The 24,200-nt window shown below is 43.9% G+C and overlaps 1 protein-coding gene across 1 annotated transcript in view; it reads right to left on the bottom strand.

The window, feature by feature from the left end:
• The window catches only part of SLC46A3 (solute carrier family 46 member 3), a 50,153-nt gene that overhangs the window by 11,933 nt on the left and 14,020 nt on the right, over window positions 1–24,200 (bottom strand). The window contains exons 2-3 of the mRNA XM_040426168.1: window positions 19,144–19,398; window positions 4,077–4,944 (exon numbers count right to left, since the gene is read on the bottom strand). Of these exons, the coding sequence (XP_040282102.1) occupies window positions 4,077–4,944; window positions 19,144–19,335 (1,060 nt within the window). The 5' untranslated portion in view covers window positions 19,336–19,398. The remainder of the gene's footprint in view (window positions 1–4,076; window positions 4,945–19,143; window positions 19,399–24,200) is intronic.

The following is a 24,200-nucleotide window of genomic DNA, read 5'->3' as shown; positions in this document are numbered from 1 at the left end:
AGATCGCATGTGTTCGTCGGTGAACACTGCGAACTGGCCATCACTGCCTACAGGTGAAACTAGAAAAATTAGAATATCGTTCAAAATTCCTTTATTTCAGTAATGCAACTTCAGGTGAAACTAACATATGAGACTCATTACATGCAAAGCGAGATATTTCAAGCCTTTAGTTGTTATAATTTGGATGATTATGGCTTACAGCTTATGGAACCCCCAAAGTCACAATTTTGAGGTCCCCTTTGCTCAGGGGGTATGGATTAATTATCTGACTAGAGTGTGACACTTTGAGCCTAGAATATTGAACCTTTTCACAAAATTCACATTTTAAGTTGCATTACCGAAATAAATGGACTTTTGCACGATATTCAAATTTTTCGAGATTCACCTGTGTATTTCCATGATAGAACAATCCTGGAGTATCTTTTCTTAGTACTCTGCGATGTGTCCCTCCTATACAGTGACCCTGCCAGCGATGACTGGACACTGCCGAGGGGAATGTTATCCCCCAGTAGTCCATTTAGGCCTCACTCAGCTGGCCATAATGCAGGCCCAGTCTCGTAGTCCGTAATTAACGCATCGTACAGCCCTATGATGCTGTAGTTCGGGTCAGTAAATCCACGGCCAGGATTTGTAGCTTTAATACATACAGTAAAGTATTCCTCCATACATTTGCAGGAGGAATAACAGAGGAACAGGGACCTGATTATTTCTCCTCCCAGCCACAGTGCGGGGCTGTCAGTGTGACCCTGCTGATGGCACTGTATACAGGAGCCCTCAAACACAGCACAGAGGGACCATGTTATCAGCCCATTCATTTACCCGCCATTATTCAGAAGGGGTTAATAGGAGCCGCTAGTAGCTGTCACAGTCCTACCTGCCCCCCCCCCCCCCGAACCCCACGATCCATGGGGAAGCTAGGACTGTAATGATACAGCAGTTGCTTCAGTAAACTGCTGTATATTTATGTGGTGCAGTCGGGAAGGGGTTAAAGGGGTTGCACAAGATTGGGAAAATGCAGGCACCTTCTTCTTATTGAAACTCAACCCTATTCACTTCAATGGACCTGAACTGTGACACCAGATACACGACCCAGACAACAGTACAAGCTCTAGCCGCACATTGTGATATAGGATGTGTCGCAACTGCAAATACCGCCCTGCAGACTAATGGCAGATATTCAGGCCTGAGCTCAGGTACTGGACTAGGGCTGTCACAATACCAGAATGTGGACAGCAATACCAAATCATACCATGCTAGGCAACATGGGGTTAATCTGTACTTTTATCGATTGCTCATTACATGAGGAGGCACTTGATGGGGTCACATACTATTAATGTGAGGCACATGGATAAAACGACGTGCCTCACATTAGAAGTAACCCCATCAAGTATCTCCTCACATAATGGACAACACGTGGTTAATGAGTGAGGTAAATGAGATGGATACTTACTATTAGGCCCCTTTCACACGAGTATTCCGCGCGGATGCGATGCGTGAGTTGAATGCATTGCACCCACACTGAATATGAGCAGTGATTCTCACGCATCACTTGTGCGTTGCGTGAAAATCGCAGCATGCTCCTCTTTGTGCGTTTTTCACGTAACGCAGGCCCCATAGAAATGAATGGGGTTGCGTGAAAATCGCAAGCATCCGCAAGCAAGTGCGGATGCGGTGCGATTTTCACGCACGGTTGGGGACCCGATCATTATTATTTTCCCTTATAACATGGTTATAAGGGAAAATAATAGCATTCTGAATACAGAATGCATAGTAAAATAGCGCTGGAGGGGTTAAAAAAAATTAAAAATAATTTAACTCACCTTAATCCACTTGCTCGCGCAGCCGGCATCTCCTTCTGTCTTATTTTTTGCTGTGTGCAGGAAAAGGACCTGTGGTGACGTCACCTTGGTCATCACATGGTCCGTCACATGATCTTTTACCAAGTGGATTAAGGTGAGTTAAATTATTATTACTTTTTTTTTAACCCCTCCAGCGCTATTTTACTATGCATTCTGTATTCAGAATGCTATTATTTTCCCTTATAACCATGTTATAAGGGAAAATAATACAATCTACAGAACTCCGATCCCAAGCCCGAACTTCTGTGAAGAAGTTCGGGTTTGGGTACCAAACATGAGCGATTTTTCTCACGCGAGTGCAAAACGCATTACAATGTTTTGCACTCGCGCGGAAAAATCACGCATGTTCCCGCAAAGAAAGAGGCCTTAGGGCTCATGCACACGACCGTATGACTTTTTCAGTGTTTTGCGGGACGTTTTTAACGGATCCGTTTTTCCGTTTTTTGTTTCAGTAGTGTTTCCCGTTCTGTTCCGTTTTTCCGTTCTGCATATACAGTATACAGTAATTACATAGAAAAAAATTGGGGTGGCATAAAATTTCCAATAGGTGGTTCCGCAAAAATGGAACGGATATGGAAGACATACGGAGTACATTCCATATGTGTTCTGTTTTTTTTGCGGACCCATTGACTTGAATGGAGCCACGGAACGTGATTTGCGGGCAATAATAGGACATGTTCTATCTTTGAACGAAAATACGGAAACGGAATGCACACGGAGACACTTTTTTTTGCTGGCCCATTGAAATGAATGGTTCAGTATAAGTAACGCATACTGAACTAAAAAAACGGCCAGTATACTGAACGCAAAAAACTTTTGTGTGCATGAGCCCTTAATGTGACCTCCATATGACTAATAGTACTAGTAAATAACACCATTGTGTACCAAGTTGCCCAAGTACATGATGGGGTTACTATTAAAGGGGTTGTCTCACTTCAGTATTTATCATGTAGAGAAAGTTAATACAAGGCACTTACTAATGTATTGTGATTGTCCATATTGCCTCCTTTGCTGGCTGGATTCATTTTTCCATCACATTATACACTGCTCGTTTCCATGAATATGACCACCCTGCAATCCATCACCGGTGGTCGTGCTTACACACTATAGGAAAAAGCACCAGCCTATGCGAGCTCCCATGATTCTAGCCACTAGAGAGGCAAGTGCATTTTCCTATAGTGTGTAAGCACGACCACCGGTGATGGATTGCAGGGTGGTCATAACCATGGAAACTAGCTGTGTATAATGTGATGGAGAAATGAATCCAGCCAGCAAAGGAAGCAATATGGATAATAACAGTACATTAGGAAGTGCCTTGTATTAACTTTCTCTACATGATAAATGCCACTTGCTGAAGTGAGACAGACCCTTTAATGTGAGGTATGGAGTAAAATAATCATATACTGATGTCATATTCTAGTGAAATACCGTCACTCATTATAAATACTGAATCCATGGGTCATGGTCACGTTGCACAGATTGGTGTAATAAGTGCAACGTCCTAAGGCTAAGTTCACACGAACGTGTGTGATCCGTGGCCGTATTGCGGGCCGCAATCCACGGTCACAGTTCCGTGTGCATTCCGCATCACGGATGCGGACCCATTTACTTTAATGGGTCCGCAAATCCGGAATAGTGGAACGGCGGAACGGGACCCCTCGGAAGCACTACGGGGTTGCGTCCCGTACTTCCATTCGGCAAAAAGATAGAACATGTCCTATCTTTTTGCGGAACGGCCGGATTGCGGACCCATTAAAGTGAATGGGTCCGCGATCCGATGCGGCTGACCTATGGCTGGCGATCGTGCATTGCGGCCCGCAGCACGGGCACGGGCACGGGTCACACACGTTCGTGTGAACTCGGCCTAAGGCTCCATCCACATGTCCGTGAATGTGTCCGCATCCGTTTTGGAAAATTGCGGAACGGGTGTGGACCCATTCATTCTCTATGGGGCAGGAATGGATGCGGACAGCACACAGTGTGCTGTCCGTATCCACATTTCCGGAGCGCGCCCCTGATCTTCCGGTCCGCGGCTCCGGAAAAAAATAGAACATGCCCTATTCTTGTCCGCAATTGCGGACAAGAATAGGCAGTTCTATGGGGGTGCCGGCCAGGTGTATTGCGGATCCGCAGTACACTACGGACGTGTGAATGGACCCTAAGCTGTTACAGTAACATGAGATACATGCATGTGATATGGGGTTTAATGCATCTTACCTAACATCATAGTGACTGTTGTGGTGGCAAAGGCTGCCATCGCACTGCCGCTGATCCAAGACAATATTCCAATGAAGACGATGTGGGCATCTTTCAGACAACGTGTAAACAGAAAAACGCCGAGGAAACCTCCGACATAGTCTATTGTGGACAGGCCTGACCCCCATCCAATAAGTACAGAATCCCAACAGAGTGGGGAGTCCAACTCGTAAAGGGTGAAGAGGTTCGAGGCTCCAAAACTGATAAACAGATAGGACATAAAGGCAAACAGGAGCAAGCCAATGGCCAGCCGCTTCTTGTAGGACGCATGCTTAAAAAGTAGAAAAACGCCAGAGAAAAGCTCCTTGAAGCCTTCCTTACTCAGCACATTCTGCTGAAACTCTGACCTCTTCACAGTCTCTTCCAGTATAAAAAGAATATAGAAAATATTGAAGATGTGCAGAGACACCGGGAGGACAAAGGACCACGTAAATCCTATTGCTTTGATGATATACCCAGAAGTGATCCCCGCCACCCCAATCGACACCCCAAGGATCATGTCGATAAAAGCTATGCGGACGTTCTTATTCTGCACGCCTTTAGCTATGTCCGCTATGTAAGAAAAGCAACCTCCTATAAAAGTAGCAAAGCCGCCCAGGAATCCACTCAAGACGGAGGATATATATAAAATACGAAGGGGCAGGTCGAAGAAGGAAACGAAAAAGAATGAACTGACGGACAGTAAGCCGCCTATAGAGGGCAGCAGCATTGAGGCTTTGCGTCCATGTCGATCACCGTAGGACACCAGGATTATTGCCATTACCAAACTTGGGATCAGCGAACTTAAGTCCAGAGTGGTACTGAAGGCGGACGCTTTTTTTTGGACCTCCTGAAAGAAAATGAAATGAAAATGTTCTTAGTGTCAGGTTGATAGACAAGGATTAGTAAGAAATCACCTTGTAACGTTCCTAACATATGTACGCGATAGCGTTTCGTCACAGATAGTATCATGAAAGGACCCTACACTCAGAAGTTTAACTACATGAGGTTTAGGGGGCTCCTCCACGTCCCCAAGTTCCCTACTAATACTTAATTAACTGAAGTAAGCTGGGAACAGGGCTAGATTTACCTACATCCACGGTAGGCCGGCGCCTATAGGCAGCCCTGGGAGCTTGTACCTACTTTACATATAAATATATACTGCTTAGTGTCTATATGTAGATTTTCCCACCAGCAGACCCCTTGTCTGCTGGTGGGAAAATATACATATAGACACTAAGCGGTATGTATTCATATGTAAAGTAGGTACAAGCTATGTGTCTCTGCAAACAGATAGGAAGGTCCCTGGTGACGGATTCCCTTTAACCCGTTAAAGGGGTTTTCCAAGTGTTTTTTTTTTACTGATGACCTATCTTCTGGATAGGTCATCGGTATTTTATCAGTGGGGGTCCGACATTCGGGACCACCACTGATCAGCTATTTGAGAAGGCATCGGCGCTCCTAGTAGCCGCGCAGTGTGACGTTACGTTCATTGGTCACATGGTCTAGGCGCAGCTCAGCCCCATAGAAGTGGATGGGGCTAAGATGCAATACCAAGCACAGCCGCTATACAATGTTCGGCGTTGTGCTTGGTGAGCTGAGAGAGGGCGAGGCTGTGGCGCAAGTGAAAGCGCCGCTGCCTTCTCAAACAGCTGATCAGCGGGGCTCCCGGGTGCGGACCCCCATCAGATATTGATGACCTATCCTGAGTACAGGTCATCAGTAAAGAACACTTGGAAAACCCCTTAAATGCATAATCATGTACGTCATTATGCAAAATGTAATGTATGGAGCAGGCTGCTGCGCTGAGCCCACTCCATATATGGCACATGCCTAGCCACAATGACTGTGATCGGCGATTAATGCGAATCCTGTCATTTAATCCCCTCAGATGCTATGTTCAATCGTAATTTGTGGCACCTGTGTAACCCTCTGCCTTCTGATCAGAGCCCTGCAGTGAAATCGCAGGGCTCCGATTAGTTACTATGACCGCTTAAGATTCCCAGGCCTGTCATGGTTAACTGCCTGTAAAGCAGTGCACGAGGCATGGCTCAGCGGAATCTCATTGACCATAACAGTATTCTATCATGGTCTATGGGACAGAAGATCGTAGGTTCTATAACTAGGTTCAATAACTAAAAGTTATTGTGTAAAAAGTAAATAAAAAAAAATTATATAAAAAAAATTCTATTCACCTCCCCTTTCCCAATTTTAAAAGTTATCTTTATTTTACTTTTAGAAAACCGTACAATCAATACATAAGCCAATCTCTGTCATGATAATATATCCAATGTAACAGTCATATAGCATCATTATATCCCCCCCCACCACCCCTTGGCTGTCGTCCCCTCCGTTCAGTTAATGTATGATAGTCTCAAAAATTAAATAATGTATAACTACATAGCCCTGCGTGCATCTCTCCGCTTCCTTTCAATATCCTCGTATATTTTAATTTGTTGAAAGAGTAGAGCCCACTCCCTTGACGAGGGCGGGGAGACAGATCCCCAATACTTGACCAATATAGCTTTCGCTACCATCAATCCTCTCATCCAAATCCGTCTAACTTGGGGCGGAATCTCCATCTCTGAGCCATAATCTCCAAAGATCACTATCAGGATCCCCAGGTTATAGTTCATTGTAGATTCCTTTTGAAGGGCAGAAAAAACCTCATCCCAATACTTTCTTATTTTATTGCAACCCCAAAGCAAATGAACATAGTTCGCATTTACATATCCACACTTAGGACAGGAACAGTCCCGGTCCTTATTTTGGGGGAATTTCCCTTGGGTTTTGGGCGTATAATACAACCTATGGAGAATCTTAAATTGGATTAGCCTATGGGCACTGGAAACTGTCGCCTTTTTCACATTCCTATAGATAGTAGGTCATTGCAGTGGGGGGCAATTCAACTCCTGCTCCCACTTACTAGGGCTTTTAAAAGGCGTTACGGTTGCCAGTGCCAATCGGAGCTTAGCATATAAACTAGATAGTTTCACCTTCACGTCCTTCTGAGCTTCACAGTAATCAAAGAATATATTTTCTCGTGGAAAAATAACACCCCTGTCCCTAGATGCTTCAAATATGTGTTTCAATCGTGCATAGTTAAATAAATCTAATGGTAAACTAGCAGAAAAATCAAATTCCAAAAATGACTTAAAACGACCTGCCTGAAAAAGATGAGACACCCTATTGATGCCATTTCGTGTCCAATAACCAAAATCTGTAATTTTGAAGAATTCCTCCAACCCCCTGTTCCCCCACAGAGGGGTAAAAGCGAACGGGTCGGAGACTTTAAGGATCTCCTTCAACCTATTCCACACCCTCTGTAGTGAGCAAGGGATCAACAGGGACCTCTCCATTCCCATAGACCCAGTCTCCAAATATGTTCTCTATTGACCTATCAATAACCTTAGATAAATACAGTGAAAGTAAGCACTCTTTCCAATAACAACAACGCTGTATCTGTGCACACAAAAAATAACCTTGAAAAAAAGGAAGTGACAGCCCGCCATCTGCCTCCGACAACCAAAGATATCTCTGCTTTATACGCACCCTCTTCCTTCCCCAAATTAAATCGTTGATCAAAGTCTCCAATCTATGGAAAAACATATCATCAATCCAAATAGGAGAAGCACTGATCGGGAACAAAACTATAGGCAATATAATCATCTTAATCAATGCGATTCGATCTGTCTGGGCCAGTATCAATTTCCGCCAAGCGGCGACTTTGGCCCCAACTTTATTCAAAACCGGGGCCAAATTTAGCTCATAAAACCTACTCAAAGGAACACCAATCTTAACCCCCAGATAATCCAAGGTATCATTAGGAGCCAAGACATGGACTCGCTGCCCTTCCTCTACAGCTTTCCGGTTCAGCGGAAGGAGCGACGACTTTGACCAATTGATCCTATAACCTGATAATTTACCATATTCTTCTATTACCTCTATCACATACTGCCCCTTTCCCAATTTTAAATATAAAAATAAATAAATAATTAAAAAAAACATAACAGGTTTGACGTTTTAAAGTACGGTATAAAAACCTTTTTCCAGAGCACTGAACGCCGTAATGAAAAAAAAATATATGTCACCCCATAAAATGGAATAACAGTGATCAAAAAGTTGTATGTACCCCAATAATGATACCAAATGAAAACTACCGTTCGTCCCGCAAAAAACAAGCCCTCATATAGCAGTGTAGACAGAAAAAGTTATGGCTGTCAGAATGTGGCGATTTAAAGTAAATTTTTATTTTTCCAAGGATTTTATTTAAAAAAAAACAGTAAATCAAAATAAAAACTATGCCATCGCCGTAATTAAAAAATACAACTTGCCCTGGAAAAAAAATACGTCCTCATAGGAACAGAAAATGAAAAAGTTATGGCTCTTGGAATGTGGGAAGGAAAAAATGAAACTGAAAAAACAAAAATGGGCCCAGTCTTTGAGGGTTCAAAGTACAGTCGTGGCCAAAAGTTTTGAGAATGACAAAAATTTTAGTGTTCACAAAGTTTGCTGCTAAACTGCTTTTAGATCTTTGTTTCAGTTGTTTCTGTGATGTAGTGAAATATAATTACACGCACTTCATACCTTTCAAAGGCTTTTATCGACAATTACATGACATTTATGCAAAGAGTCAGTATTTGCAGTGTTGACCCTTCTTTTTCAGGACCTCTGCAATACGACTGGGCATGCTCTCAATCAACTTCTGGACCAATTCCTGACTGATAGCAACCCATTCTTTCATAATCACTTCTTGGAGTTTGTCAGAATTAGTGGGTTTTTGTTTGTCCACCCGCCTCTTGAGGATTGACCACAAGTTCTCAATGGGATTAAGATCTGGCGAGTTTCCAGGCCATGGACCCAAAATGTCAACGTTTTGGTCCCCGAGCCACTTAGTTATCACTTTTGCCTTATGGCACGGTGCTCCATTGTGCTGGAAAATACATTGTTCTTCACCAAACTGTTATTGGATTGTTGGAAGAAGTTGCTGTTGGAGGGTGTTTTGGTACCATTCTTTATTCATGGCTGTGTTTTTGGGCAAAATTGTGAGTGAGCCCACTCCCTTGGATGAGAAGCAACCCACACATGAATGGTCTCAGGATGCTTTACTGTTGGCATGACACAGGACTGATGGTAGCACTCACATTTTCTTCTCTGGACAAGCCTTTTTCCAGATGCCCCAAACAATCGGAAAGAGGCTTCATCAGAAAATATGACTTTGCCCCAGTCCTCAGCAGTCCATTCCCCATACTTTCTGCAGAAGATCAATCTGTCCCTGATGTTTTTTTTGGAGAGAAGTGGCTTCTTTGCTGCCCTTCTTGACACCAGGCCATCTTCCAAAAGTCTTCGCCTCACTGTGCGTGCAGATGCGCTCACACCTGCCTGCTGCCATTCCTGAGCAAGCTCTGCACTGGTGGCACTCCGATCCCACAGCTGAATCCTCTTTAAGAGACGATCCTGGCGCTTGCTGGACTTTCTTGGATGCCCTGAAGCCTTCTTAACAAGAATTCAACCTCTTTCCTTGAAGTTCTTGATGATCCTATAAATTGTTGATTGAGGTGCAATCTTAGTAGCCACAATATCCTTGCCTGTGAAGCCATTTTTATGCAATGCAATGATGGCTGCACGTGTTTCTTTGCAGGGCACCATGGTTAACAATGGAAGAACAATGATTTCAAGCATCACCCTCCTTTTACCATGTCAAGTCTGCCATTTTAACCCAATCAGCCTGACATAATGATCTCCAGCCTTGTGCTCGTCAACATTCTCACCTGAGTTAACAAGACGATTACTGAAATGATCTCAGCAGGTCCTTTAATGACAGCAATGAAATGCAGTGGAAAGGTTTTTTTGGGATCAAGTTAATTTTCATGGCAAAGAAGGACTATGCAATTCATCTGATCACTCTTCATAACATTCTGGAGTATATGCAAATTGCTATTATAATAACTTAAGCAGCAACTTCCAATTTCCAATATTTATGTAATTCTCAAAACTTTTGGCCACGACTGTATATCTCTAAATGCTGTTAACAACAGATCAGGCAAAATGGCCGCCCCCATAATCATGTTCCGGAAATATCATTAAAAAAATAAATAAAAATCAGAAAATAGAAAAAGATTAGAAAAAAAGTGATATGTGTCGCTATCTGATTTTAACTGGCAGGAAAAAAATATTCTCCCACACTCCCTTTAAGTAGGAGGTACCCAAGAAAACCAGTTTTACCTGAAAATAATAAATGGCATGACAGTAAGTCATGTGAGTCAGATTATCTGATCAACTCTGGAAATATTCTCAGAACTGTTTGTTCTGGTTGTTGCTGTGTATTGCACATGGTAATTACATGACAGGTATTCTAGGAGGATGCTCAGGAGGTTACAGAGTCATTAGATATTGGGTTTTAAGCATCTTAACCAAGCAGATAAGTTAAAGGGGTTATCCAACCCCTATAATGACCCCCCAATGCCCGGGCACCTCATATAGGTTATACTTACCCCGCTCCCCAACACCTGCGTCACTCCTGATCCCCACACAGCCGCCGCTGCATCTCCCCGTCACGCGGATCTAAACATTTTTTGATCCGCGCAACAGGTGGGAGGGGGGTTTAGCCAATAGCAGGCAACGACAGGGGCCTAGCATCGCGGGTGACGCTTGGAAAGCTTGTCTCCGTCGTGGCCTGCTATTGGCTGCCCTCCCATCCCTGTCGCTGGATGTTTTGATCTGCGTGACGGGGAGATGCAGCGGCAGCCGTGCAGGGATCAGGAGCGACGTGGGTGTCGTGGAGCGTGGTAAGTATAAGCTATATGAGGTGCTTGGGCATTGGAAGGGGGGGGGGGGGGCATTATTGGGGTTGGATAACCCCTTTAATACAAGAATTGAAAGTGTTGGAAAACACAAACTTTAAACCATCCGATTAGTTATTAAAGGGAAACTCCGATAACAGATGAATATTTGGGCACGTTCCCGGCTAAAATTTACCACTGATTCAGCAGCAGAGTTTTTGCAGTAGCTGATTCTATAAACACTTCTAAAACTCTTTTAAAAACTTCACACCTCCACCAAATTATAAATCTGCCACCAGAAACGACCTGTTTTTAGCTACTGATTTCTCTGCAGTGGATTTTAGCCACGTGAACATAGCCTTCCTGTTATTATCACTACGGAGTCTTTCTGACTTCTAGCCTTGCCATTTGCTAAAATGCTGCTCAGAAATAATCGGGGCCTCTGATGACAGCGCCGGACCTCCACCGCTTTAGGAGCTTTGCTGCAGCTTCGAATGGATAAAGTTCTGATAAGGCTACTTTGACATTAGCGTTTTTAAATTCCACTATTGAGATCCGTCATAGGATCTCAATAGCGGAAGAAAACGCTTAAGTTTTGTCCCCATTCATTTTCTATGGGGACAAAACTGAACTGAACAAAACGGAGTCCACCAAAATGCATTCCGTTCTGTTTGGTTGCTCTCCCATCGCAGACAGAATAACGCTGTGTAAGTCAATGGGGACGGATCCGTTTTTTCTGACACAAAAGAAAACGGATCCGTCATGGCTATAGAAGACATAATACAACCGGATCCGTTCATGACGGATGCATGCGGTTGTATTATGGTAACGAAAGCGTTTTCGCAGATCCATGACGGATCCGCAAAAAACACTAATGTGAAAGTAGCCTAAGATGAAATAATAAAACAGTCAATAATAGCAAAAAATAAAAATAGTTAAAAGCTATGAACACCGTTAGGACCAGGACTGAATTATGGGTAAAAACATTTATATGACTGGTTTTTATTACAAAATTTTGCCTTTGCTTTGGCTGCCTGCCTCCACTCTTATACACTGCAGGCTGCTCAGTCTCATTCAGTGTGAAAACTGAAGTCTGTTCAGTCTAAGGCTATGTTCACGTCAACGTTATTTTTTCAGTCTTCTGATCTGTCAGAAGAACAGAAAAATAGAAATAAAAAAAAAACACCACTGAGATGGAAATGGCTAAACTAGATGCCAAATGTGCATCACAGGATCACTTTTTTAATTTTATAAAATACTGGTAAAGTGAACTATCCCTAATATTGAAATACAAAGAAAAACCCCAATAACTTCCTAAGGCTACTTTCACACTGGCGTTTTGGCTTTCCGTTTGCGAGATCTGTCATGGGCTCTCACAAGCGGTCCAAAACGGATCAGTGCCCTAATGCATTCTGAATGGATAAGGATCCGCTCAGAATACATCAGTTTGTCTCCGATCAGTCTTCATTCCGCTCTGGAGGCGGACACCAAAACGCTGCTGAGCCAAACGGATCCGTTCTGGCACACAATGTAAGTCAACGGATCTGTTTTGTATGAAACAATCTGGCACAATAGAAAACGGATCCGTCCTTCATTGACTTTCAATGGTGTTCAAGACGGATCCGTCTTGGCTACAAACGGATTCCATCTGAACGGATGCAGATGGTTGTATTATCTGAACGGATCCGTCCATGACGGATCCGCACAAAACGCGAGTGTGATAGTAGCCTAACAAGGATATAGCGCAAAAGTTTCTAAAAGTACAATAGGCCTGTATACAGGGGCGTAGCTAAAAGCTCATGGGCCCTGGTGCAAGAGTTCAGCTTGGGCCCCCGTCCCTCAGTGCTTTGTGGGCAGGGGCAGGGAAGCACATAGCTTTTATACTGACTGAGGCAAAAACTGAAATGGAACTGAATCCAACCCCTATAATGACCTCCCTTGGATGAGAAGCAACCCACACATGAATGGTCTCAGGATGCTTTACTGTTGGCATGACACAGGACTGATGGTAGCACTCACATTTTCTTCTCTGGACAAGCCTTTTTCCAGATGCCCCAAACAATCGGAAAGAGGCTTCATCAGAAAATATGACTTTGCCCCAGTCCTCAGCAGTCCATTCCCCATACTTTCTGCAGAAGATCAATCTGTCCCTGATGTTTTTTTTGGAGAGAAGTGGCTTCTTTGCTGCCCTTCTTGACACCAGGCCATCTTCCAAAAGTCTTCGCCTCACTGTGCGTGCAGATGCGCTCACACCTGCCTGCTGCCATTCCTGAGCAAGCTCTGCACTGGTGGCACTCCGATCCCACAGCTGAATCCTCTTTAAGAGACGATCCTGGCGCTTGCTGGACTTTCTTGGATGCCCTGAAGCCTTCTTAACAAGAATTCAACCTCTTTCCTTGAAGTTCTTGATGATCCTATAAATTGTTGATTGAGGTGCAATCTTAGTAGCCACAATATCCTTGCCTGTGAAGCCATTTTTATGCAATGCAATGATGGCTGCACGTGTTTCTTTGCAGGGCACCATGGTTAACAATGGAAGAACAATGATTTCAAGCATCACCCTCCTTTTACCATGTCAAGTCTGCCATTTTAACCCAATCAGCCTGACATAATGATCTCCAGCCTTGTGCTCGTCAACATTCTCACCTGAGTTAACAAGACGATTACTGAAATGATCTCAGCAGGTCCTTTAATGACAGCAATGAAATGCAGTGGAAAGGTTTTTTTGGGATCAAGTTAATTTTCATGGCAAAGAAGGACTATGCAATTCATCTGATCACTCTTCATAACATTCTGGAGTATATGCAAATTGCTATTATAATAACTTAAGCAGCAACTTCCAATTTCCAATATTTATGTAATTCTCAAAACTTTTGGCCACGACTGTATATCTCTAAATGCTGTTAACAACAGATCAGGCAAAATGGCCGCCCCCATAATCATGTTCCGGAAATATCATTAAAAAAATAAATAAAAATCAGAAAATAGAAAAAGATTAGAAAAAAAGTGATATGTGTCGCTATCTGATTTTAACTGGCAGGAAAAAAATATTCTCCCACACTCCCTTTAAGTAGGAGGTACCCAAGAAAACCAGTTTTACCTGAAAATAATAAATGGCATGACAGTAAGTCATGTGAGTCAGATTATCTGATCAACTCTGGAAATATTCTCAGAACTGTTTGTTCTGGTTGTTGCTGTGTATTGCACATGGTAATTACATGACAGGTATTCTAGGAGGATGCTCAGGAGGTTACAGAGTCATTAGATATTGGGTTTTAAGCATCTTAACCAAGCAGATAAGTTAAAGGGGTTATCCAACCCCTATAATGACCCCCCAATGCCCGGGCACCTCATATAGGTTATACTTACCCCGCTCCCCAACACCTGCGTCACTCCTGATCCCCACACAGCCGCCGCTGCATCTCCCCGTCACGCGGATCTAAACATTTTTTGATCCGCGCAACAGGTGGGAGGGGGGTTTAGCCAATAGCAGGCAACGACAGGGGCCTAGCATCGCGGGTGACGCTTGGAAAGCTTGTCTCCGTCGTGGCCTGCTATTGGCTGCCCTCCCATCCCTGTCGCTGGATGTTTTGATCTGCGTGACGGGGAGATGCAGCGGCAGCCGTGCAGGGATCAGGAGCGACGTGGGTGTCGTGGAGCGTGGTAAGTATAAGCTATATGAGGTGCTTGGGCATTGGAAGGGGGGGGGGGGGTCATTATTGGGGTTGGATAACCCCTTTAATACAAGAATTGAAAGTGTTGGAAAACACAAACTTTAAACCATCCGATTAGTTATTAAAGGGAAACTCCGATAACAGATGAATATTTGGGCACGTTCCCGGCTAAAATTTACCACTGATTCAGCAGCAGAGTTTTTGCAGTAGCTGATTCTATAAACACTTCTAAAACTCTTTTAAAAACTTCACACCTCCACCAAATTATAAATCTGCCACCAGAAACGACCTGTTTTTAGCTACTGATTTCTCTGCAGTGGATTTTAGCCACGTGAACATAGCCTTCCTGTTATTATCACTACGGAGTCTTTCTGACTTCTAGCCTTGCCATTTGCTAAAATGCTGCTCAGAAATAATCGGGGCCTCTGATGACAGCGCCGGACCTCCACCGCTTTAGGAGCTTTGCTGCAGCTTCGAATGGATAAAGTTCTGATAAGGCTACTTTGACATTAGCGTTTTTAAATTCCACTATTGAGATCCGTCATAGGATCTCAATAGCGGAAGAAAACGCTTAAGTTTTGTCCCCATTCATTTTCTATGGGGACAAAACTGAACTGAACAAAACGGAGTCCACCAAAATGCATTCCGTTCTGTTTGGTTGCTCTCCCATCGCAGACAGAATAACGCTGTGTAAGTCAATGGGGACGGATCCGTTTTTTCTGACACAAAAGAAAACGGATCCGTCATGGCTATAGAAGACATAATACAACCGGATCCGTTCATGACGGATGCATGCGGTTGTATTATGGTAACGAAAGCGTTTTCGCAGATCCATGACGGATCCGCAAAAAACACTAATGTGAAAGTAGCCTAAGATGAAATAATAAAACAGTCAATAATAGCAAAAAATAAAAATAGTTAAAAGCTATGAACACCGTTAGGACCAGGACTGAATTATGGGTAAAAACATTTATATGACTGGTTTTTATTACAAAATTTTGCCTTTGCTTTGGCTGCCTGCCTCCACTCTTATACACTGCAGGCTGCTCAGTCTCATTCAGTGTGAAAACTGAAGTCTGTTCAGTCTAAGGCTATGTTCACGTCAACGTTATTTTTTCAGTCTTCTGATCTGTCAGAAGAACAGAAAAATAGAAATAAAAAAAAAACACCACTGAGATGGAAATGGCTAAACTAGATGCCAAATGTGCATCACAGGATCACTTTTTTAATTTTATAAAATACTGGTAAAGTGAACTATCCCTAATATTGAAATACAAAGAAAAACCCCAATAACTTCCTAAGGCTACTTTCACACTGGCGTTTTGGCTTTCCGTTTGCGAGATCTGTCATGGGCTCTCACAAGCGGTCCAAAACGGATCAGTGCCCTAATGCATTCTGAATGGATAAGGATCCGCTCAGAATACATCAGTTTGTCTCCGATCAGTCTTCATTCCGCTCTGGAGGCGGACACCAAAACGCTGCTGAGCCAAACGGATCCGTTCTGGCACACAATGTAAGTCAACGGATCTGTTTTGTATGAAACAATCTGGCACAATAGAAAACGGATCCGTCCTTCATTGACTTTCAATGGTGTTCAAGACGGATCCGTCTTGGCTACAAACGGATTCCATCTGAACGGATGCAGATGGTTGTATTATCTGAACGGATCCGTCCATGACGGATCCGCACAAAACGCGAGTGTGATAGTAGCCTAACAAGGATATAGCGCAAAAGTTTCTAAAAGTACAATAGGCCTGTATACAGGGGCGTAGCTAAAAGCTCATGGGCCCTGGTGCAAGAGTTCAGCTTGGGCCCCCGTCCCTCAGTGCTTTGTGGGCAGGGGCAGGGAAGCACATAGCTTTTATACTGACTGAGGCAAAAACTGAAATGGCACATATCCCCCCCCCCCCCCCCCCCCCCCCGCCAAATTCCTGACCTAACCCCTTCCCTCCAACCAGAGGTGTAACTTGACCAGCATGCACTTTCTATAATACCAGTGTCTTCTTATGTGACACAAGGGTCTTTGGGCCCCTCAGGCTCCTGGGCCCGGTAGTGACTGCTACCTCTGCACCCCCTATAGCTGCGCCGATGGCTGTAGTCCAGCTAAGATAACAAGCAATTGGTGAAAGCCACACACTTTGGTGAATACACTGTGTTGGTATCTCTTCATGAAGAAATTATTAGTGGTTGTTTTTGTGTTGGCCAATTTCCATCATGTGATTATAATACACATTTTTTTACTTTTTTTCTTAGTTTTTTGGAGCTTTAACTAACCTGTATGCTTATTTCTTGTGAAGTATCAGTATACAGTAAGACATAGGGTGTGAATACTGACTGATGATAGCAGCAGGCCCTCATGCAGAAAACTCTCTTATCAGCCATGGACAGCACGACCACTCCTCTCTGATAACTTACACTAACCCTTCGTGCTACCATTAAACGACTATAATTATAATTCTTGTGCCCAACAGCAAATCCAAGTGTCTGCTGATCGTGCGCAAACAAAGGTATTTACCGAGTGCATATCATGTCAACTGACCGCGAGACTGGATTGAGAATTAGAATCATGTGCTCGCCTCCAGCTCATTTGTTTAAATCAACTTTTGTGTAAATTTTTTGTGATGTTGTTTTTAATTTTCCATATCTCTCTGTTTAAATGAATAACCAATTAAACCCTGCAGTTTTCACACTGGCCACCAACCCGAATAACAGGCACCACTTCTTCTGTAGAGATCACTTTTCAGCAGTCATCTCATTATCATCACAGGCAGGATTACAATGAAAGATATCACCCCTGTATAGATAACATATGATCCACCATTCACAATACATTAGCTACCTATACCTATGTGGTCTAGGGCTCTTGTGACTGCTGTACAGATTATTTCTCAGATGACCGCCCCTATAATATTATATAAAAATAGAATTAAAGAAACCCCAAAAACAGGAAATAAAAACAGATTCCAAAATAGAATGTGTCCTTATCTGGTTTTAATCAGTAAAAAAATAAAAGAGTTTTTACATTCCCTTCAACCCCTTAAGGACAGAGAAAATTTTAGTTTTTTCTTCCCTGCTCTCACAACTTTCTACTCACATAGCTGTAGGAGGGCTTATTTTTGCAGGACAAATTGTATTCCTTATCGGCACCATTTTAAAGGGAACCTGTCACCACAAAATGCAGTGTAATCTGCAGGCAGCAGGTATAGAGCAGGAGGAGCTGAGCAGATTGAGATATAGTCTATGGAAAAAGATTCAGTAAAACTTGTTTTTTATTTATTTAAACCTCTGCTCAAATGCTGATTATGTTAATTTTTTATTTACTTTTTTTATATGTAAAACTGGGAAAAGGAGGAGATTTGAATTTCTTATATTTTGATGTCGCTTTTTTATTTAAAAAAAAAATTCACTATCATTTTTAGCCCCCCTGAGGGACTCTTACATGCAATGTTCTGATTGCTTGTACCATAGACCGCAATACTATACTATTGCAGTATATGGGATTTTTATACGCTGCCTGTCAGATCATGCCTCGGACTCACTATGACAGGCTTGGGATTCTTCACAAAGCCCCAGTCTGTCATAGGAACCGACTGGAGTCCCACAATTTTGATCTGGGGGCTCCAATCGAAGGGCAGAAGGAGCCTCTCCCTTTTGTCTAAATGCTCAGATGCTACGGTGGCTACTGACCACAGCATCTGAGGGGCTAAATAACTAGGATCAGTGCTGTCTCTGATCCCGATCATTGTGGCTGGGTATCTGCTGTATTGTACAGTCAGCACCCGCCGTGTAAGAAGTGAGCTCCATATATATCCTTAAAGGGGTTGTCTCACTTCAGCAAGTGGCATTCATCATGTAGAGAAAGTGAATACAAGGCACTTACTAATGTATTGTGATTCTCCATATTGCTTCCTTTGCTGGCTGGATTCATTTTTCTATACACAGCTCGTTTCCATGGTTATGACAGCCCTGCAATCCAGCAGCGGTGGCCGTGCTTGCACAATATAGAAAAAAGTGCCGGCCTCTTTGGTGACCAGGATCATAAAAGCTCACATAGGTTATTGCTTTTTCCTATATTGTGCAAGCATGACCACCGCACCTGGATTGCAGGGTGGTCATAACCATGGAAACGAGCTGTGTATAATGTGATGGAAAAATGAATCAAGCCAGCAAAGGAGGCAATATGGACAATCACAATACATTAGTAAGTGCCTTGTATTAACTTTCTCTACATGATAAATGCCACTTGCTGAAGGGACACAACCCCTTTAACACAAATGACGTACCTGTACCTTATTTGCATTAAGGGGTGAAAGGAACTATAGTTGTACTAAAGATAGCAGTTTTAAAGTGGACCTTCCCTTCAAGTCCTCTATAAATGTAATGGCCGACGTGTGACAAACATTGTACTGCAAAACCCTCTCATTCTTACAATTATACAATTATATACTAAAACAGGTACGTCAGGAGAGGCGACGGGTCCGCTTTAAAAAAACCACATCCACAAATACAGAACGATTTCCCGACCAATCCTCCTTCTAGACTATACATCGGGGATATTACCGCTGAAATGGAAGCGTGGAGCTCCGTCCTTACCTTCTGATGGATATAGTTGGGGTCACTTTGGTTTGTTACGCAATTTGATAAGCTGTCATTGAAGACGACGCTGGAATTAAACTCCATCTCCCAGAGTCTGTGATACACGAACTGCTGCATCACAGGGAAGCTGACGAAATTGGCAAAGCAGTAGATGGCCATTATTGGCTCCACCAAGTACAGGAGGCCCATCTTCAGCTCCGACTCAGGGTTTCCAATCCACAGAGGAACAATCACATGTCTACTATGTCACCGCTGCAAGAAGAAGCATTTGTGTGTTATCCATTATAGCCGGCAGGACTTCTCTAACCGTCAGTGGTGACAGATTCATTCCTGTGCTACATATATTAACATTAATGAGCATCTGTCAGCAGTTTTGCACCTATGACACCGGCTGACCTGTTCCATGTGCACTTGGCAGCTGAAGGCATCTGTGTTGGTCCCATGTTCATATGTGCCCGCATTGCTGAGAAAAATGATGTTTTCTTATATGCAAATGAGCCTCTGGGAGCAACGAGGGCGTTGTCATTACACCTAGAGTCTCTGCTCTCTCTGCAACTGCTGCATCCTCTCCACTCTGATTGACAGGGCCAGGCAGGGGTGATCACTTTTACACTGCCTGGTCCTGTAAATCAAAGTGCAGTTGCAGGGAGGGCAGAGCCTCTAGGTGTAATGGAAACGCCCCCGCTGCTCCTAGAGGCTCATTTGCATATAAGAAAACATAATTTTTCTCGGCAATGTGGACACATATGAACATGGGACCAACACAGATGTCTTCAGCTGCCAAGTGCACATGTAACAGGTCAGCCAGTGTCATAGGTACAAACCTGCTGACAGATGAACTTTAACAAGGTTACATCATAATTGAAACAGTTGGAGATGGTCGCCATACACAGTAATAGGAAGTCAACGTTGCAAATAGTCTACAAATATCCTACTGTTTACAGCCCCTATGCAGGGCTCCCCTTTAATTAAAAAATGGAGAAAAACAACTCAAGGACAGCATGGGATAGTTATAGAGAAGTTTCCTATTTTTAGGCATTAAGCCCAACAACCTCACAAAAACCCCTTTAACCCCTTCCGGACCTCCAACGACATTTAAACATTTTTTAAACGGCAGACACCCAGAGGTAAGGTCTGTGATCGGCGAAAACGCCAATCACACACATTTAATCCCTCAGATGACGTGGTCAATTGACCATAGAATCTGAGAGGCTTTTCCTCGCAGAGCTGTGCTCCCGTGGCCCGTCCGAAGTGTTCCACCGCGTGGAGATCAGGGGAGCCGTTCGTACCCTTTGGGAGCCTGCAGCCTGCTAATGGGTCAGAGGCTTACCACAGTGATGTTCCCATGAAGCTCTCCACAGGAGTATAATGAAACTCCCATAGGCCGCAACCTGAAAATCGCATGTTCAAGATCAAAGGTATCGCCATGTCCCGAAACACCCCTTCTATTAAAGCTAGGGGCTGGTCTAGTTTTTCTGCCAGGTGCGTGGACTGCTGGAGGTGCGCCTAATTTATGACAAGTCGCGCGCCTCCTCATAATCCAGCGCAAAATCAGAGAAAAAGACCGGTCTTTATAGATGACCCCCAATGTTCACATTCCCATCTGCAGAACGCGGCCTGTTTCCAAGGATCGCATTATGCTAGGAGTCTCACACCTGCGTCTCTAGAAATTCAATACAGCAGACAAGGCATTTTCTTTCTGCCAACTTCCTTTTAGCGCCAGAAGACAATAGGGGAACTCCGAACTCTGTAATATCCTTTACTAGGTAACGCGTAGTGTGCTCGGGTAAACCTTATTCTCCTGATGTGTCTGTTTTCATAACTACTTGTATTCCGCATGTGATAACAATTTTGGAGCATGTTTTCTTATGGCGCTATATGTGCAATTCCTCCATTATTCCTACTAGATATTTGTGAACAAATTGGCAGTGGTATGCAATATAGGTCCACTAGTTAGGGGCGTGTTCCCTGTACAGCCTGACATTATCCCATCAGTGCTGCTAGTGTTAGGGACACTCCCCCAATGGGTAACACCCATCTGGACCTTCATTGCAAACTACTGACAATCTTGTGTGCCTCCGCGTTTTTTCACGGTCCCATTGAATTAAATGGGTCCGCGAACCGTTTTCCCGTGAAAAAAATAGGACAGGTTATATTTTTTTGATGGACTGGAACCACGGATCACGGACGCGGATGACAAACGGTGCATTAGCCGAGTTTTCAACAGACCCATTGAAAGTCAATGGGTCCGCAGAAAATCACGAATAACGGAACAACGGACACGGAATAAAACAACGGTCGTGTGCATGAGGCCTAAGAGCTCGGGTCCGCTGTTACGTCACACGACTCACAGGTGTGACGACCTGTGTAGACAAGACACAAAATGGATCTGGGTTCACATCTCCGCTATATTTTTCATTGAGGAAATCATGGAATTCACTGAAGTGACGGATAGGGAACATAACTGACCTGGACTCCACTGACTATAATGGAGGCCATCAGTTTCCATTCAGAATCCTGTTTTCACCAGATCAAAAAGGTCCTGCATGCAGGACTTTTTCATTCAGTCTTTTTATTGGAATCTGCGATCGAAGCTCCAAACTGAGCCTCCAACGCAGATGAGAACTCGCCCTAAAGCGTGCGCTAAGATGACAGATTGCACTACCCTATCCCTCCTGTAGTTAACATATCGGGGCAAGCAGAAAAAAATCCTGGAAACAGCAGCACACCTGTCGGTGGGTTGTGTCTGGTACCGTAGAAGTGAATAGGGCTGAGCTGCAATACCACACACTGCCTGAGGATTGGGGTGGCGGTGTGTTTGGAAGAAAGCAGATATGTTTTTTGTTTTTTTAATCTTGTAAAACCCTGTTAATAACCTGGAATAGATGCGCTTTCTTATGACAGAATGCCTCCTTACCTGTCATGATAAACCAGTTCTTCCACCGCCACTAATTGCTCTGATTCAGAGGTGAACTCTAGACCAGTGCGTCTCAGCATTTCTAAATGCCCCCATACACATTGGGGTATTTCCGGTCAAACCCACCAAGCAGGTTCGGGCTGCCAGTCTAATGTGTATGGGGGGGCTCCAGACTCTCCCCCGACATGATGATCTGTATGAGATCAGCTGACAAGCAATTGCAGTTTTTTTTTGGCCGATCGGCAAAATGTTTACATGGGGCATTGATTGGGAATGTTCAGTCGCCAATCAGCTTGTGTAAAAGGATCATAAAGGGGTTTTTTAAGATTCTGATATTGTTGATCCCCAGGACCCCCGTCGATCAGCTGTCTTAGGAGGCTGCGGCATTCCAGTGAGGGCTGCAGCCACCTCACAGCTTACCAAGCACAGCGCCATCCACTGGATAGTGGCTGTGCTTGGTATTGCAGCTCAGCCGCATTCACCGAGCGTAGTCTCTAGGGCATGTGATCAATTAACATGACGTCACATGGGCTAAGATGGCTCCAGTGAGTGCTGCGTCCTCTTCAAACAGCTGATCGATGAGGGCTCAGGGGGTCAATCTGATATTGATGACCTATGCAAAGGAGAGGTCACCAAAATCTCATACAACCCTTAAGCCTCATGCACACGTCCGTGATACCGGCCTGGATTTCTTCTGAGTTGCTATGACGCCGTGCGCCTCCTTCTGCCGCCGCAGTACAGTAATACACTGGTATGATCTATACTAGTGTATTATTGTACTGCGGCGGAAGAAAGAAGCGCACGGCGTCATAGCAACCAATGACGCCGTGCGCTCCTGCACTCAGAAGAAATCCAGGCCGGTATCTCACGGACCGTGTTTCACGGACGTGTGCGTGAGGCTTTATAAAGAAGTTTCCTCATTAAAAACACATATCCACATGCTGCAGATTTCAAAATCCGCACCTAAGAAAAAACCCAAAGTGTACATGAGATTTGTCTAATCTCATACACTTTGCTGGTACTGAATTGGGGGTCATTCACACAGCGGATTTTTGCGCAGAATTCTGCTGAAAACCAGCGTCTTTTCTGCCTCCCATACATCTTAATGGCAGGTAGCAGTGTAGCACTCAGGATCTCAGACCGGTGGCTTATGGCACACAAAATATTTAGGGATCATGCACATAGCCGTAACCGTTTTTGCGGTCCGCAAATTGCAGATCTGCAAAGCATGGATACCGGCGGTGCGCATTCACCATTTTGCCAGGCCCATAATAGAACAGTCCTATCCTTATACGTAATAAGAACAGGACATTATGGGTGGGCGATATAGACGATATGCGTGCAAATGGACAGCATTTGTAGACGGATGCGGATCCGTCTCACAAATGCATTGCAAGAACGGATCCGTCTGTCCGTTTGTCATACGGACAAACTGATCTATTTCTATTTTTTTTCACATTTTTAAAGGTCTGCACATGCCGGATCCGGCATTTAGGCAAGTGCTCCGTTTTTTTGGCCGGAGATAAAACCGCAGCATGCTGCGGTATTATCTCCGTCCTGAAAAGTCAAAAAGACTGAAGACATCCTGAACGGATTGCTCTCTATTCAGAATGCATGGGGATAAAACTGATAATAAGAATAATAAGAATCTTTATTTATATGGCGCCAACATATTCCGCAGCGCCTTACATGTACAAACAGTCATAAATAACATGGCAACAGACAAGTTGATTACTACAACAAGAGGAATGAGGGCTCTGCTCGCAAGAGCTTACAATCTATGAGTGGATAGGGGTGACACAAAAGGTAGAAGTGCTTGTTATGTACGATAGTCCAGCCATCTTGGGAGAATAGGGGGAGCAGATATAAAGCCACATGAGGCGGTCAGCAGCCGATATACGAAGTGCTTCTGGGAGCAGTGGAGGCTCAGCTTCAGGGAATGATAGATGGGCAATGGGGAGGTTAGATAAAGGGAGGTGATAGGCCACCCTGAAAAGATGTGTTTTTAGCAAATACTTAAAACTGTGCATGTTGTGATTAAGCCGGATTTCTTGGGGTAGAGCATTCCAGAGAACCGGTGCAGCTCGGGAGAAATCTTGGAGCCGGGAGAGAGAGGTTCGGATTTTTGTGGAAGTCA

Source organism: Bufo bufo, chromosome 3, assembly GCF_905171765.1.
Source record: "Bufo bufo chromosome 3, aBufBuf1.1, whole genome shotgun sequence".
Classification (NCBI taxonomy): Eukaryota; Metazoa; Chordata; class Amphibia; order Anura; family Bufonidae; genus Bufo; species Bufo bufo.
This window is presented reverse-complemented; position numbering and strand designations above follow the sequence as displayed.